Source organism: Leucopleurus acutus (genome assembly GCF_964270905.1).
Source record: "Leucopleurus acutus genome assembly, chromosome: 10".
NCBI lineage: Eukaryota > Metazoa > Chordata > Mammalia > Artiodactyla > Delphinidae > Leucopleurus > Leucopleurus acutus.
The window spans coordinates 83,403,608-83,421,665 of NC_139153.1; the positions used below are offsets into that span (position 1 = coordinate 83,403,608).

At 40.9% G+C, this 18,058-nt stretch overlaps 2 protein-coding genes across 2 annotated transcripts in view; both read left to right on the plus strand.

The window, feature by feature from the left end:
* LOC309967667 (zinc finger and SCAN domain-containing protein 23-like) overlaps positions 1 to 18,058 on the plus strand; it is a gene marked incomplete at both ends in the record, with an annotated part of 104,675 nt that overhangs the window by 65,628 nt on the left and 20,989 nt on the right. The gene's annotated exons all lie outside the window — the stretch shown is intronic.
* LOC309966993 (olfactory receptor 2G3-like) lies at positions 17,463 to 18,050 on the plus strand (the record flags this gene model as incomplete). The annotated part of the gene is made up of 1 exon (XM_082847434.1): positions 17,463 to 18,050. The coding sequence occupies one exon, from the start codon at positions 17,463 to 17,465 to the stop codon at positions 18,048 to 18,050; it is 588 nt and encodes a 195-aa protein (XP_082703560.1).

Below are 18,058 nucleotides of genomic sequence, written 5' to 3' on the forward strand. Positions count from 1 at the left end.
CACTTGTCCTTGGAAGGAAACACAAAAATGAGTATGTGCGTCTGTAAGGCTGTAAGGCTCCCTCTCTGGGAGGTGGAGATGAGGTGGGAGACTGGGAAGCAGGGAGTGGGGGCACAGTGGTGAGGGGTAAGGAGGGTCTGTTTGATACTTTTTCAGGTTTGGGACTTGCCAAAATGTTACATATACAACATAAAATCTTTTTACAAAAAGAAAAGTCTATCCTTTTGGACTACAAGTCTTGACCAAAGATCTGAAAAATGAGGGGAATATGGGGAAAGATTTTTTTTATTTAACTGAACCTTAATTTATTATGGTAAAGACAAAGTTCTTCCCTGAACACGTCTCTGCCAAATTATCAACTCCCAAAAAAGCGACTGGAAGGGCTCTCTCCCCTTTATGGAAAGGTCTGTAGAAAAATGATTGGCAGGGGTGAGATTTGAATCTCTGTATCCCAAGAGACTAGCGCCCTCCCCCAACGCTTTGGATCGCTTAGGCAATTTACCTCTATGTAAATGGGAAAAAAAGCAAATTACAGCTATTTCTACTGCTCAGAAGACATATAAGGAAAGTAAATTCAGTGTGAACTTTGTGTATATTACCTTCTCCACTCCCTTTCAACAGACACTCGTCGGGAACTTCACGTCCTTCAAGCAGGCAAAATCAGAGTTAAAATTGTATGCTCAGACTATTCCTAGATTCCCACGCACCAAATATCAGGTGCTCCATCCTCCCTGATTCTCTGCGCTGTAATGAATCTTCCCAGCTACCGAGAAAGAGCAAAATTCGATTTCGGGTGGTCGCCCCTCTGTCCGTCCAACCCGGACCCAGCACCCCCGAGTTTCGCCTCTGGTGCGGTCTCTCATGAGAACGAGGAGGTAGACAGAATAAATCCATTAGAGTCTAGAAAAATCAACCATTGAGAAAACGTTTGAAAATCACCATGGCCGACCTGGCTTTGGAACTGTGACGACCCTGAGATGAGTCTCAGATTTGCCGGCTGAGTTTAGGCGTCGGCGGAGAGAAGTTATATTTCTTGTCCGCAACTGGAAAGCAGACGAACTCCCCTCCCCACTCCCTGCCCCCGCATCCCTAACCACCTGGACTTCGAGCCCCGACCTTTTAATAAAGACCCTGTTGTAAAAGACTATGGAAAGTAACATCTGTGCGATAGACCCACATTTTTGCTGAATATGTTTTTATGGCCTGAATTCCCAAAGTTCAGGGCTGGGATGCGTGATGCGCGTCTTCGTACCCACCCGGGTCCTGCGGGTTCTGGCCCTGCGAACGCAGTCTGGACTGGTCCTCGGGTCTCCCCTCTCCCGTCCCGGCCTCCCTGCCCGCATCACCTCAGTGATCCCAGTTCCCGCCTGTCCTGGGGCGGGGCGGGAACTGGGACTCATCCCGACTCCCACGGCCCTTCCCCCACCCACGCGGGGCCTTCTGGGGGCGCGCAGCCGCGAAGTGGTCCAGAGCCCTCCAGCTTTGCTCTCTGCTCGTCCCCGAGGGGATGCGACTGGGAGGTGCGGGGAAGGTGGGTCACCGTGGGGTGCAGGGACCGAGTTAGAGGGGAGAAGGCGTTACCTCTTCTACGAACTGATTTTCAGAAGTACCTGAGTGTGAAAACCTAGTCCGAGAGGAACAGAGGAGGACAAAAATTGGGGGGAACTGAAGTAAACAGCCTTTTTCCTGGTTGGATTTTTTCAGATGCTCACCAAATTTCCTGAGGCGGAAGCTGCGGAGGTTCCTGGCTCTCTGTCCGCACTCCCACCTCCACACCCCTCCTGAGAGGCTCCAGGTGGAAGGTTGTTACAACAGATCTTGACCGTGCTGTTGAGAATGACAGCACGGGATTTGGAGGGAAACTAAACGGGCTGACACCTGTAGTTGAAGGAAGATGGCCTTAACGCCCAGCCTCCTCGGCTCCACCCGAGAGATGCAAGTTCCTCCTCTCACCAATCCGGCACCTTCAGGTACCTCAAATGAGTTACTTTGTCACATATGGCCAGTTATTTCATGCAAATCCTTGAAGGTTTTTTAAAAATTACATATAGTTTTTAAAAGGCATATTTCCTTGTAAAAATCGTTACCACTTATTTCCTAGCCTCGACTTTCTGTAACGCTTTTCCTTGGGATAACAGAAAAATCCTTTGTCTAACGCTACACCTACCTATTACTTTTCCTTTCGTATTTTTCTGTCTCTAGCGCGTTCTGAGGAAGTGAAGCATCTCCCTGGAGTTGGCATATTTTCTAAAGGCAACAGATTAACACTAGACAGTGTAAAGTCATTTTTTTCACCCAATCGAAGTAAAATGGGGTAGATTCGGCTGTCCCCTCACCTTTCAGGTGGCTCTATGGCTTAGTTGGTTAAAGCGCCTGTCTCGTAAACAGGAGATCCTGGGTTCGACTCCCAGTAGGGCCTTGCGTTTTACCCGGAAGTCAACTCTTCCTGAAAATTTATTTTATATTGGCAAGTTAATTGTGTCTTCCTACTAATCCCCCACAAATTCTCACCAAACTTACAGCGCTAGAACTCAATCAGATACATTACAAGTTATTCGACTGCAATTTGCTCAGATTCCTTACTTCTGTAGATCCTTAGGGAGATGACAATTCAAATGCAAACCACCTCCAAAGAATACTGCATGTGACTTTACCTCAATCACTTTTCAAATAGGTTTTGCATTGAACTGTGGTAAAGTGTTTCTGAGCGCCTACAATGTGTTACAGTTTAAAGTACCCAAACAGGAAGATATGTATAATCTCTCTAGAGTCTAACAATCTCCAGGTCTAAAATTGATTTCATTAAATAAGATAAATTAATGAACAATGAATCCACTACTAGCTATAAAGGAAAATTAGGATGTTTGCAGGGGCATGCTTGCCATTTTGAACAGTATATTCCCATGTTACTTCTCTTAAGGAAAACACTAGACTACTTCAGGAATGATGATCAACTGGAAGGAAAAATGTCCTAAACACAAACATTCTATAGCTAGGACAAAGTTGCTGTGAGAAAAGAGCAAGTTGGACAATTCTGCCAGATATCTAAAACAATTGAGTTTCAGCCCTAAAGATTTATGGAACTTCTGTGTCTTTTTGTCTCCCATTCATTCATCAATTAATTCAACAGTGTAAACTGCTGGTCTTTTATGTACCAGGCGTATTTCTGTCTTTCTTCTTCTTTCTTTCTTTCCTTTTATTTTCAGTTACATTTTTTTCCCCATGTTATGGGAACTTTTAAGATCTACTCTCTTAGCAACTTTTAAATATGCAATTCAGTATCATTAACTATAGTCACCAACCTGTGCATTACAACTTCAGGACTTATTTATCTCATAAGTGGAAGTTTGTACCTTTAACCACCTTCACTCATTTTGCCCGCCACCCCCAATCCCTGCCTCTGGTAACCACCCCAGGCATATTTCTAAGGGCAGGAAATACAGCAGCGAGCAAAGCTAACAAAAAGCACTACTCTTATGTATCTTACATTCTGGTGGGGGGGTGACACGGAAAATAAAGAAATGAGTGTGTAAAATAAGTAAGCATATAAGATACTGATGAAGTCTGCAGAGAAAAATAAAGCAATGAAAGAATATGGGGAGAGTATAGGGTGGAGGTATAGTAACCAAAGAGTGTCATCCTGTCCTTTGGTAAAATCACTGGCAAATGTTAAAAAATTATTTTTTAACTTTTTAATGAGAAATAGTTACCAAGTGGCTACTATTATTACTCTAAGAACCATGAGTAGCAATATTGAATAATCAGAAAACTGACTCCCAACAATGCCTGGATCTCACCTCCATTCATTTTGATTAGGGCTTTATTGAACTAGTTCGCACTGCCTGTATTCAAACCTCAGCTGCTCCACTTATTAGCTAAGGGACCTCTGGCAACTTGCTTTATCTCAATGGTCATCACTGTGCTCCTGTGTGAAATGGAATAGTAATAGGACTACCTAATAGAGTTAATGGGAGGACTTGAGGAGTAAATACACATAAAATATTTTAGAAGGATATCTAGCACATAAATAAACAATCAATAAAGTAAAAATTGTGCCCAGAATTGATTATACACAGAGCCTCACTCATTCCAAATTTAGGTGATGATATTTGCAATTTTTGAACTGATGAAATTTAGATGTGTTGATGCTGAAAATGAGTTAAGACTTGGGGGGAACTTGGAATGGGGTTAATATTTTTCCATGTGGGATGGGTGTGAATCTTTGGGGACCAGCAGGTAGACTAAGATGTCCTTTTCCTAATCTCTAGAACTTGTGAATATGCTATCTTGCAAGGCAAAAGGAATGTGATTAAATTAAGAATCTCAAGATAGGGAGATTATCTTGGATTTTTGGATTGGTTCAATGTAATCATAAGGTCCTTATAAGAGGGTGGTAGGAGGGTCAGAGTAAGAGAAGGAGATGAGACAACAGAAGCAGAGGTCAGAGTGATGTGAACATGAGCCAGGGAATAGGGGCATCATCTACAAGCTGGAAAAAAGCAATGATTTCTCTCCAGGGCCTCTAGAAAGAAGGCAGCTCTGCCACACCTTGATTGTAGCCCCTTAAGGCCCATTTCAGACTTCTGACCTCCAGAACTGATAAATGATAAATTTTGCTATTTTAAGGTGGTAAGTTTTTGCTAATTTTCTAGGGCAGCAAATAGTTAATACAGATTTATGGTATGGGTGTGCACTGTAGTCAACGTATTGAAAAACTGTCTTGCTGCCAAAGGAAACTGGTACCAAAGAAACCTGCTGAATTTCTTGAAGGACTACAGCCCCATGTATAATCACATCAAACTGACTGACTGGGAGTTAGTTCTAGTACCTACATTTCACACCGCAGAGCTCGATTAGTGGGATAATTTTGTTTACTACCCTGTTTCTTTCTCAAATGAGAGTCTGTAGGAGTGACAAAACTCTTTTGCCTTCTCTGAGGCTCGAACTCAGGACCTTCAGATTATGAGACTGACGCGCTGCCTACTGCGCTAAGAAGGCACTGGCTTGTCTTATTTTCATTAGAACTATCGATTCTCTTTCATGTTTATACGAACTTTCTAGGAAGTTATATTTTTTGAATAGAGTGAAAAATAAGAGTATGTGCTAGGGCATATGTTTACCGTTGCTCCAAGTATGTCACAATGATTGACCAAAAGTATTTCAGGATTTTATCCTTGATTAAATATGCCACATGGTGAATTTTTTTCCCATTATGCCTTAAACACCACTTACTGCTGGGGGACATTAGACTTCATTAGATTTCACACTGCCCCACTTCACAACATGTGTAGAAAGTGACATACAGATACGAGGGGCCTGAGCTGGGTCCACAGGCGTGAAGATTTCCAGACTGCACCAATGAAGGACACACAAAAATGTTTAGCTCTGCTGAGGGCGAAGCTGCTGTCTCCTTATCTAGCTCTGGAACTTCCTTGCCTGCCAATGTTCCTCTTACAATCGATGTCTTTGATCATGACCATGACCATGACCTGAAGGCCCTTCTCTTCTGGCTAGAAGTCCAGAATAATGTAAACAGAGGCGAGATAAGGTGGAAGAGATGAGGTGAGATGATTGAGAATGGAGAAAGAATATACTGGATTTCAATCCGGCAAAGTAGAAACGGTCCCAAAATGGAAACTGTAGGACTGAAGTGTAAATCTTGTATGTGCCATCTATTAAGTTAGGAAAAATAATTCACTTGGTTTTCTTGGGAATATGTCAATTTTAAAAACTTCATTATCTGTAAAATGGGATAATATTTCACAGTATTATTTAAAAAACTGAACACTTGACACACACAAAAAAGTTGTTCAATGAATACTAGTAAGTGATACAAATGATGATAGCAAGCTGTATTAAGTGCTTATTATGGGCGAGGTACTCGTTTAAGCAATTTATATGTATCTTACACGTATTGACCATCTATCTATCTATCTATCTACCTACCTATCTATCTACCTATCACTTTAGGCAAGTCTTATTATTGTCTCCAGTTTACATATGAGAAAAGTAAGACCCAATAAGTTTAAGTGACTTGCCAGTGGGCTTGTGGCTATGCAGTCGATGTGAAACAGTGGCACTAGGGCTCACTTAAACGGTGCAGCATGTAATGGATCAGGCCGGTCAGCGAGAGGGTGAGCCGGGAAAAAAGACCAACGGACTCGCCCAGTTCACGTTGGTGGGGTTGGAGCAGGTAGAACGCGTCCTCTCTGGGCCTGGAGAGGATGAGACGCCCCGCACCAAAAGCAAACTAATTCCCTCCCTGAACTTTGTAAATTAAGACCATGATCACATTCAGCAAAAAGTAGGTCTGCTTGCGCAGTTGTTTCCTTCAATAAGAAATCACACACAGACATACAAACCCTGACTCAAGTTCCGAGTGAGTGGGAAGGGGAGCTTCCTTTTTCTAGATGAGGACATTAAAAGTAACTTCCCGCTGCTGACCCCCAAACGCAGTTGACAAATTGGAGAGACTCCTGATCTCTGCGTCCTCAGAGTTCGGTGCTGCATCGGCGGTGGTGATTTCTAATCATTTTTTGTAACTACTGATTTTCTTCGTTTGAAGGATATTATGCATTGGCTGCTTCTCCCTTTACTTTCGAGTATCACAAACATAGCATAGGAGGCAAAAATGTGTCTCCCGAAGTAGGAATCTATTTGCAGATTTTATTGGTAGTGGGATGATAGTTGTCTGGGGCGGGGCGGGGGGTGTGGTGGTGGTGGCGGCAAATGCTCTAGAAAAAAAAATAACACAAAAGAGAACAGACTTGTGTCTTTTAAAGTGTTAAGGAGAGCTTTAAAGTGTTTGGTAGTGTGGTAGCGTGGCCGAGCGGTCTAAGGCGCTGGATTAAGGCTCTAGTCTCTTCGGGGGCGTGGGTTCGAATCCCACCGCTGCCAGCCTTGTTATCAAACCCGCTTCTTTGAAGAAATTGCTTGAGGTTAGGAAAACATTTTCTTCCAACTTCAGGGGTAATGAAGGGAAAAACAAAAAAAGTCTGACTACCAATTGTTTGTATCAAAGAACACGAATTAGTATCTAAGGAATTCTTTTGAATGTTTTTTAAATGTTCGTAAAGAAATAAGTAAAACTTCCACATGGTTCAAAATTACTAAAATAGATATACAGTGAAAGTCTACCCTCATCCCACTTCATTTCCCCCCAGCACTGGTTTCTGGTTCCTCACGCAAACATGTCAGAGCCTGGAGTTACCTTAAAGGTATACTTTTTGCATGCAAACCAGGAGAAGTCTATTATTTTCCTCACATTTTGCACTTTTCAGACCTATTCTACTGCATCTTGCCTTTATTACTTCTCGTATTTTGCCGTGGTTTTCATATCAACATAGAAAGAGCTTCTTTTCTTTTTCTTTTGTCTCAAAAGTATTCTATGTTATGGACATATCTTAAATTTAACCAGCCACATTTAACAATATAAACAATGTTGAAATAAATAATATCTGCATTTCATAAGGGTGTGTACTAGAGAACTTTCTAAAAGTGCAATTGCTAAATCAAATCATATGTGTGATGGTAATTTCAGTGGTTCCTGTCTTAGTCTTCCCTAAATGTTACTAATTTATCCTCTTATAGAGCCAAGGAAGGGCCTGTTTCCTTGACACCCTGGCCAGCACAGAGCATTCCTGTGACAATGGGAATTAACAGCCATTTAGTTCTTACTAAGCCCCAGATATTGTTATAGTTCTTCACATTGTCATATTATATTCTCAGTAATATATAAGAAAGTTCATATTATTATTCCCATTTTACAGAGAAATAAACTGAAGTTATAACCAGTTAATCTCTTGCTTGTGGGTGGAGGAATCAATGTGTTAATACTGTAGGGTAGACTAAAAAATGGTCTTCCAAAAGATATCTCCATCCTAATTCCTGGAAGCTGTAAATATTACCTTATACGGCCAAAAAAAAAAACCCACCAAAAAACAAAAGGTGGAGTCTTTGCAGAAGAGATTAAGTTAAGGATCTCAAAATGGGGACTTTATCCTTCATTATCCAGGTGGAGCTTAAATGCCATTGCAAGTGTCCTAGAGAGGCATAGGGAGAGTACAGAGACAGAACAGGAGAAGACAATGTGAATACAGAGGCAAAGATAGGAGTAAAGCAACTACAAAGCAAGGAAGGCTGGCTGCCACCAGAAGCTGGAAGAGGCAAGGACAGATTCTCCCCTACGGCCTCAACAGGGAGTATGACCCTGTCAACACCTTGATTTCTGCCCAGTGATACTGACTTTTTGGACTTCTGGCCTCTAGAACTGTGGGAAAATAAATTTCTGTTGTTTTAAGCCACTGAGCTCTGGTAATTTGTTACAGAAGCCAGAGGAAACTCATACAATGTCTTCAAGTGCTAATAGGCAACGCTACCACAAACAATTTTTGTTTGTTTGTTTACCAGTCTGTTAGGTAGAAAATATTATTTCATTGTAGTTCTGTAGTTTGGATGTCTCTGAGAAACTCACGAATTGGAAAGAGGAAAGGACTGGTTAGGAGAGTTTCCCACACCCTTAAGTTCTTGCCCTCGGTGAAAGAACTCTTCTCACCTAAACTAATTCCCCGAAGTGTGAATTTTCTGTTAGCTTTTAAGGAAGAGCTTGTTTACTGGGGTTCCACTTGCCGACCTGAGGGGGCTGGGATATGGCGGTGGGATTTGAACCCATGTTTCTAAAGAAATTAGAGACTTAATGCTGCATCCTGGAAGGCTCCCACACTACCTCCAAACGTTTTAATCAAACGTTTTTCTCATTTCCAAAAAATATTAAGGAAGTTCTGTGCTTTCTTTGTACAAAATGGGAGCTTCGATTCCTACCCCTGGGAATATCAGAGGCGCATCTGCGAGCGTCACCTGCTTTATCCTACCACGATCCCCCCAGTCAGCTCCCCGTAAAGCCTTCTGGGCATTCAGGTGGCCCGCAGTCGCGATCAGGGGACCGCCCTCAGACCTAGCTCTCTGCTCGTCCCCGCGGGGGATGCGACGGGGGGGAAAGAGCGAGTCATCGCGGGGTGAAGGAACCGGATTATAAGGAAGAAGGTGTCGCCCTCTTTGCGAGCTGACGACCTATTGCACTGGAAATCAGGCGCTTGGTGGGCAGGGAGTGGTCAACGGGTGGTTCTCTGGAACCGTAAGGCTCTTCACCTAAGGAGGATTGTACCTGGATCCAGGGAACACCTTGTGACCAGCAGGGGACCATTCTGCCTCTCCCCGTCCCCCACTCCAAGGGGCTCTACCCCTCTGGTTTTCTGATCGGAGTCTTTACAGCGACCTTGACATTGGTGTTTTAGGATTTTGAGAGCGACGTGACTGACTGTGTAGCTGAACTCTACACTCCCAGCCTCCTCTTCTCCGCTCCCGATTCTTCCCCTCCAAGTCACTGCTTGCTAAGTGCAAGTGACGTGTAGGGACACTAGGTGCCCTAGCCCGGCTGTCTAAGAGTCTTCTAGTGGAGTTCCATTTTTAGAGTTCCTCACTCAGTTTATTGGAATGGAGAATCTTAGTTACAGAAGACGAGGTGCAGTAACAGCAAATTTTGCTTTTAGAAGACTTTATCCTAATTGGAAAAAGTGAGTAGCCTCGACTTTTACTGATGGTTATATCCTTCGACTAATTGAAGTGCTATTGGTCCCAACATTCAAGCTGCCCAAACTTTTCCCGCTTGTATTAGCTCTGCAGCGCATCTAAGTAAGCAAAACGTCTTCTTGGAGTTTGTCTCTTTTCTCACAATAAGCTGCACTGAATCACAAAAACTATGTCAGGAATATTTAATCTCACAGTAAGGACAGATCTAGAACAAAGTCAGGCTCATGTGTGGGCTCCATGGCTTAGTTGGTTAAAGCACCTGTCTTGTAAACAGGCGATCCTGGGTTCGAGTCCCAGTGGGGCCTTGGCTTTTGCCCTCTCCCTAGGAAGCCAAATTCTTCAGTAAACCCTCATTACTACTAATTCTCCACCATACTCACTATTACTGTGAATTCTGATCCACTCATTCAAAAGCAGCTGTGACTACAAAAATTCTCACTCCTAAGGAAAAGGTGGTGGGAACAGAAAGAAAATGACCTTCTGTTTTTCATCTTTGCTGAAGTTCCCTGTCCTCTATTTTTTAATTGGGTGAGGGGGCAACAAAACTGTACCAACTCTTAATGCTTTTTTCTGAATTCCCATGTAATTTATTAGTGATTCTAGGAAACTCAGTATTATGTTATCTCTTTTATATATGATTTTCCAAATATTACTAAATTATAATAACAGTAATTTACATTTGCTTATACGTCCTCAGTCTTCAAGGAAGGGCTTTAGTCCCAAAGGGAATACATATATTGGCCCCACTAAAAACTGAACTTTAATTCTGCAATTTAAAAAATGGAATTATCCTATAATGCAATGATTCCCAAGCTTAGTAGACATTTAAATCACCTAGGGAACTAGTTAAAACACAGTTTCTTGGGACTCATCCCCAGAGGTTTTAATTCTATTTTGGTGAAAGGCCCAGAAATGTGTGTTTTTAACAAGCACTCCAAGTGATTTTGAAGCAAGTGAATCACATTTGCAAAACTCCTGCTTAAAATATTACACACAAAGCAGAACTGAAAGTGAGGTCCAGCTAATGCTATTAGCACGTTTGTACTAATTCATGAACATCTACTTACCCTCTTTATCATCTAGTTAGCATTATTGGAAGTCTACTACATTCCAAGAGTTTCCAGACATGCTGTCATTTAATCAGCCCAACAATCCTGTCAAATATGTGTTATGATCAGCTCTTTGAAGATGAGGAAATAGGTTCAATAATATTCACAGTAACAGAGTAAGTGACAAAGTTCAATTTCAAACTCAGGTCTGTCTGATTCTGGAATCCATGCTTTTCTCATTATATCTGTCTTCTATTTGATTAGAGTCAAGAATGAAATTTTTGGCCGCAGAGCTAAATAAAATTAAGCAACTTAGACTGATCTCAAACCTTAGTCCTAAGGGTTAGGGATCCTGAGATAACTGTCTGTTTTCTGCTAGAAGATAATCAGCCCAGTGAACAGCTGCTTAACTCGTTTAACTTAGGGAGGAGGAAAATATAAAATAAAACCTCAGAAATCTATGTAGGAGGTTCTCCACAAAAAAATGAGCAGGCCATATAACTAACAAACTGAAATAATCTTCTTCATCTCCTAGGCTCTGTTTGGTTGGTTGGTTGTGGTTTTTTGTTTTGTTTTGTTTTTTTGCCTTGGACATGCTGTCTTCATGCCCTGATTCTTTAGATTTAAACACAGTGTATTAGCTAGGGCTGCCATAAAATATCACAGACTGGGTAGCTGAAATAACAGAAGTTTATTTTCTCATAGTTCTGGAACTAGAAGTCCAAAATCAAGGTGCCATCAGACTTGGTTTCTGGTGAGACCTCTCTTCGTACCTTGTAGAAGGCCCCCTCTGACTGTGTCCTCACATGGCTTTCCTCTGTACGTGCAAGGGAAGAATGGGAGTGAGAGCAAGGGCAGAAGGTAGCTCTGGTGTCTCTTCCTCTTCTTATAAGGACACCAGTCTTATTGGATTAGGGCCCCACCCTTATGACCTCATTTAACCATAAATTACCTCCTTAAAGGCCCTGTCTCAAAATGTAGTCACATTAGGGGTTAGGGCTTCCAAATATGAATTTTGGGAGAACACGTCCAGTCTATAACAAGTAGGAAGAGGGAGGACTGTATGGCCTAGCTCTGAGTAACAACTCAGTCATGACAGCATCTAATAACTTTGGAAGTTCAGCCTGAAAAGGGAGTTTTTGGATGTGAAGAAAGTGTTGAGATAAAAGTTTTGTCAGACACTTTGTATCAGGTAATAAGATTTAAATGTAAAAATATGTAATATTTATGTAAAAACAGAAAATACTGTTATAAAATATTTAAAGTAAAACCCTAAAATATTACACAAAATGTAGGTAATATTTATAACATCTTGAGGTGGAGAAGGCCATTCTCAACATGGCACCAAATGTACAAACTATTTTTTTTAAAAGAGTGAACGATTTCATGAATAAAAATAATTTTTATTGTAAAATTAACATCCACCCCCAAATTAAAATACAAAGTATTAGAAAGGAGGAAAAAAAGCATTGTCAGACAATTAGGCAAGGATTTGTCCTTTAAAGTACTTATTCAGTTGTTTCTTTAGTTCTACCTTGTTCTGAGGAGTGACCTGCTCTGAGATGGTCTTCATGTGATGGAGATGTGGATATTATACCTGCATTCATAAGAAATAAAAGGAGGATCTTAATTTGATCAGCACTGCGCTTTAGCCGGTTGAAAAAGAGGACATAAACCTTGCCCCCATGGAGCTTGCAATATGGTTGAAAAGACCAAATAAGCACGTACCCCAAACACTACAGATATTTTAAAAACCTATGTTTGCTCATGACATTTGCAGAGCATCCACTTGGTGTGTGAATTCTGGAAGTGTGTGAACCTTATGAACCTTGGACAAATTACTTACTTTTTTAAGCTTTAAGTTCCTCAACTATAAAATGAGGACAATAATAGTACCTACCTCAAGGAGTTGTTAGGACACAATTCATATAAATTGCCTAGAATGTGTTAAGCCATTATTATCATCATTATTGTTAATAGCACAATATTTGTTTTCTTTCTGAAAATTATTGGGGTAAATCCTGCTCTCCCTTGCTATTAAGATGGGATTAATGAGTGGAAGAACTGATGCAATCTATAATCACAACCAAAAGTATAAATAAAAGATAGATATTGTCTCCAGGGAGATTAATTCACCAGTGACAGCCCCTATGGGATCACTGGCACACTGGGTGTGAACTTGTTTTATCTGCCTTTGAATCAGATTTGGAACCAGGAGAGATTATCCAATGCCTCCAGAATCACATTCACCCTACCTGCCATATTAAGACCTTTGGTGGCTTTTACTGAAGTGCTGACCTGATCATACTTGCTTCCCTCTCTCAGGACTGTTGGAATCCAACCCTTCTGCAACCTTTCTCCTGACTAAGCTTCTATAGCTAAACACATCTCCTTAATACAGATTCAAATAAGATGTCTTATTTCAAATTCAGATTCAAATAAGATGTCTTATAGACATGATGTCTTATAGACTAGATGTTATAGACTAGTCTTATAGACTAGTCTTAAGACTAGTCTATAAGACTAGATGTTATAGACTAGTCTTAAGACTAGTCTTATAGACTAGATGTCTTATAGACATCTAGTGATGTCTCTTTCTATTCACACCAGCCTAGATGGTATTGTGTTTTGTTTTGAGACAGAAAATGAAGGTTCTGAGTTTTGGCAATATCAGGCAGGGTAAGATGCCTCCATGAGCTAAATGAATTCTCGTTATGCCAAACAAATGGTCGTCACTTGTTCAAAATTATGTTGATCCCAGAATTATGTCCAAAAAATCCAATTATTTAGGAGACGGGGAGGAATGAGAAAGCAGGTCAAGTCACTAAAAATCAATTCTCTAAAACCAATACTCTGTCATTTTTGTCACATCCCTATGTGAAGACCAGCAAGAATTTCCCAGTAATAAAGTTTTTATCTTTTTGCTTTAAAGTGAATGAATGAATGAATGAATGAGTAAATGCCAATACTCTGAAGATAAATTTGAGGATCAAACAATATAAAGAATAACCAATGATAAAATATTGAGGATTTGCGAGGTGGGGTGGGGGGCAATGGGATCTTGTTTTACTCTTTTCCTCAGCCATTTTATACACAAATACATGAACTTCCTGGCAGATGCAGGCGATTTCTTTTCTGTTTTTGGAGACATACTCCCTTGCCTCTCCCTCTTTCTGTCCCCGTCCCTGTCCTTGGTGGTTAAATAGCTGCAACAAACCATCCTAGCCATGAATTCAAGTGGTTGTATGTAAATGTGTAGTTTGTCAAATTGACCTAGAGGTGTCTGGATGAAGCAGGAATCCATACTCTGGTGAATGGACCCTCAGAGCCAGTTGTTATAAGTCAAGCTTTAAATTTATCTCTTTTGGGAGGTCTTTTTTGGTTAAATCACGTATTCCGATCAATCCTCATATACATGCTTCTTTCTCTTAATTGAATTTCCATTCTTTCAGCACCTCAGATTAAAACTTCAAATGTTCTTTCAGCTCCTTCCTCTCTCCTACATTCGTACCTTGCTCTTGATTCCCACTGCCACTCTCCGAGCTAACGTTCTCAGCCTCTCTCCCATAGACTCTTGCAGTAACCTCCCCACTGAGTTCCCAACTTCCAGTCTCTTCTTAAATCCCTCGTTATTCAGCCATAATAAATGTTTTTAAATGCTGCTCCAATCATTTCACACCTCTTCTGAAAAAAAAAAATCTTCATTTGATCAGACTCCTTAACCTAGTATTCAAGATTTTCCATATCCTGGACCCAAGTTACTTTTGCAACCTGTTTTTCCACTACACCATGTTATGCACTCTATGCTGCAGTAAGTGATGATGTGTGCTTTCCACGCTTTCAAACAATGTGTACAACTCTAATGCCTTCACCATCATTGACAAATATTCAGATCCCTTCCATTCCTTCTTATTTAATTTTCATTTATATTAAAGACATATGCGTTCAAAGTTAAAAAAATAAAATAATACTATGGGCTTATAATGAAAAATAGCAGTTCCCTTCTTCATCATTCCTCACTCTCAATTCCTGGTCTCCCAAGGTAACACATCTTTAATAATTTCAGTGTTTTACCCATACTTCTTAATAACAAGTCTTTATTTGTGTTTTTTTAGTTTTAAATATGACTTATTTATCACTTACTATAAAAAATGAAAACTTTTAACCCTTACATAACAAAGAGAAAGAGTGAGGACAAAAGACAGAGAGAGAGAGAGAGAGGGAGAGAGAGTGAGAGAATGTCTATGTCTTACTCTCCAGATACTCTTATATCATACTTTTTGGTTATATCAGCATGGAGAGTTTACACTTTCACGACTGCATAAACATTAGTCACAGTGGAATCATTTAGTGAACTATGGTTACCTAAAAAAAAAAATCTCTTCTCAATTCTCACAGATGGTCAGATGGTACAATTCCTGTTGTTTTTGTTTGTTTGTTTTTGGAGACATGACAAGGGACCTTGTCCTCAACACCAGTCTGTTCTTATTACATAATCCACACACATCTTCAGGGTCCTTCTACTATATGCTAAGGGATTCTCACAAATCAACATCATTTAGATGGGTCACTTTAAAGTGACCAGGTTTTAGTGTTGACTAAAACAACAGAAAAAAAAAAAAAACAACAATGAAAACCATACTCATGGCTCCAGCCAGTAAATTGAAACAAGTCTCTCTGGTAGAGGTAACAATTATGACAAATTCATATCTAATTTCTTGGGTCAAACACTCTCAGAATTCATTCCCATATACGGTCTCCAAATTTCTGCCCCAAATTAGCAAGGACCTGTAATGTTTCTTGCCCTGGCAGAGCCTGCAGCAATCAAACCCTGTTTACCTGATGGGTATGGAGAGGGCCATCAGGAGAATTGTTCCTTTTACTCTGCATCCCACTCAGTAAGGAAGTATCACAATTTTCTTAAGATTTTATTTTTAGAACAGTTTCACATCACAGCAAAACTCAGCAAGAGTACAGGGATTTCCCATATAACCCCTGCCCCTATGCATGCATAGCCTCCCCCTTTACCTTCATCCCTCACCAAAGTGGTACAATTGTTAGAGCTGATGAGCTTACCCAGACATATCATAATCACCCAAAGTCCACAGTTACATTATGGTTCACTCTTCGTATTGTATATTCTATGGGTTTGGAAAAATGTATAATGACATGTATATACCGTTATAATATCATACAGAGGAGGCTCACTGCCTAAAAATCCTCTGTGCTCTACTTAGTCATCCCTCCCTCCTAAACATTGGCAACCACTGATCTTTTTACTGTCTTCATAGTTTTGCATTTTCCAAACATACTGTATGATAGTTGGAATCATACAGTCTATTGCCTTTTCAGATTGGCTTCTTTCAGTTAGTAATTAGCATTCAAGGTTCTTCTACGTCTTTTCATAGCTTGACAGCTTGTTTCTCTTTAGTGCTGAATAGTACTCCATTGTCTGGATGTACCACAGTTTATTTATCCATTCACCTTCAGAAGGACATCTTGGTTGCTTCCAAATTTTGGCAATTATGAGTAAAACTGTTGCAAACATCTTTGTGCAGGCTTTTGTGTGGATGTAAGTTTTCAGCTCATGTGAGTAAATACACAGGAGTGTGATTACTGGATCATATGGTAAGGGTATGTTTAGTTGTGTAAGAAACTGCCAGACTGTCTTCCAAAGTGGCCCTACCATTTTGTATTCCCACCAGCAAACGAGAGTTCCTATTGTGCCACATCCTTGCTAGCATTTGGTGTCATTGTTCTCGATTTTGGCCACTCTAATAGGTGTGTAGTAGAATCTGATTGTTGTTCTAATTTGTATTTCCCTGATGACATATGTCTTAGTCCATTTGGGCTGCTATAACAAAATGCCAGAGACCAGGAGACCTATTGCAACATTTATCTCACTGATCTGGAGGCTGGGAAATCCAAGATCATGGCACTGGCAGTTTCAGTGTCTGGTAAAAGCCCACTTTTTGGTTAATAGATAGCACCTTGTAGCTGTAACTTCACATGGTGGAAAGGACAGGAATCGCTGTGGGTTCTTTTATAAGAGCACTAAGCCCATACATGAAGGCTCTACCTTCACTACCTAAGCACCTACCCAAGACCCCACCTCTTATGTCACACACTCCCTTAGCTGCAAGGTAGCTGGGAGAAGACCTCCTCCCAATGACTTCTTTAATCATACAGAAGAGCCATAACAAATAATGAATGTCCACTAACCCATCACATAGGGCTTTGATTTAGGGGGAAAAAATGAAAGCACTTTCTCTACTGAAAGGATTTTTCAAATGTGACTTATTAATTATTATATTCATTAATGTTGTTATGATTTCTACTGAGGGTGTACCCCATTGCTCCCCCATAAAAGTATTTTTTTCCTGTTATCGTCAAAACTTCTGACAACTCAGGGTTTTTAAAATCACCCTTCTCTTCCTTGATTTTAGCAGGTGTCTCCCATCAAAATTCAGTGAAGCACATGAATGAAAGTTTTCCAGAGGATTTCATTCTCATAGGCTTTACCAAATATCTGTGGTTGGATCTTCCTCTCTTCTTTGCCCTCCTAATCTCCTACATGTTCACACTGTTGGGAAACATTGCTGTTATTCTGGTCTCTCAAATAGATTCCCAACTCCAAAGTTCTATGTATTTCTTCCTCACAAGCCTCTCTTTTTTTGGACCTCTGTTTCACCAGCACAACTCTACCCCAAAAGCTGTTCAACCTGGGGCGGGGGGGCCAACAAGAACATCACTTATACAGGCTGTATGACCCAGGCCTATGTATTTCACTGGCTAGGCTGTACTGAATGTGTCCTGCTTGGAACCATGGCCTTACACCGCTATGTGGCTGTGTGTAAGCCTCTGAGATACTCTGTAATCATGAACCACAAGCTCTGCTGGCAGCTCTCCAGCACTGCTTGGCTCATTGGTCTGGCCAATTCACTACTGCAGTCCACACTCACAGTCCAGCTGCCCCTGTGTGGGAACCAGGAATTGGACCACTTCTTTTGTGAGCTGCCCAGTCTAATTAAGATGGCTTGCATGGACACCACAGTCAGCGAGCTTACAGTGGTGGCCACCTTCCTGATAATGGGTCCCCTCTCCATGATTCTTGTCTCTTACTATTATATTGCCCAAGCTGTATTTCAAATCCCTTCTGCTGATGGGAGACTTACGGCCTTCAACACTTGTTCATCACACCTACTGGTGGTGTCTTTATTCTATGGCTCTGGCATCTACATCTATATACAGCCCTCAGGGGACAGCCCTCAAGATGTCATCAAAGTTCTGATGCTATTTTACTGCGTTATTACTCCCATGGCCAACCCATTCATCTACACCTTGAGGAACAAGGATGTTAAAGGAGCTTTGAGGAGACTTCTGAAGAGGGCCATTTTGTCCAAAAGAATGTGAGAAAATGA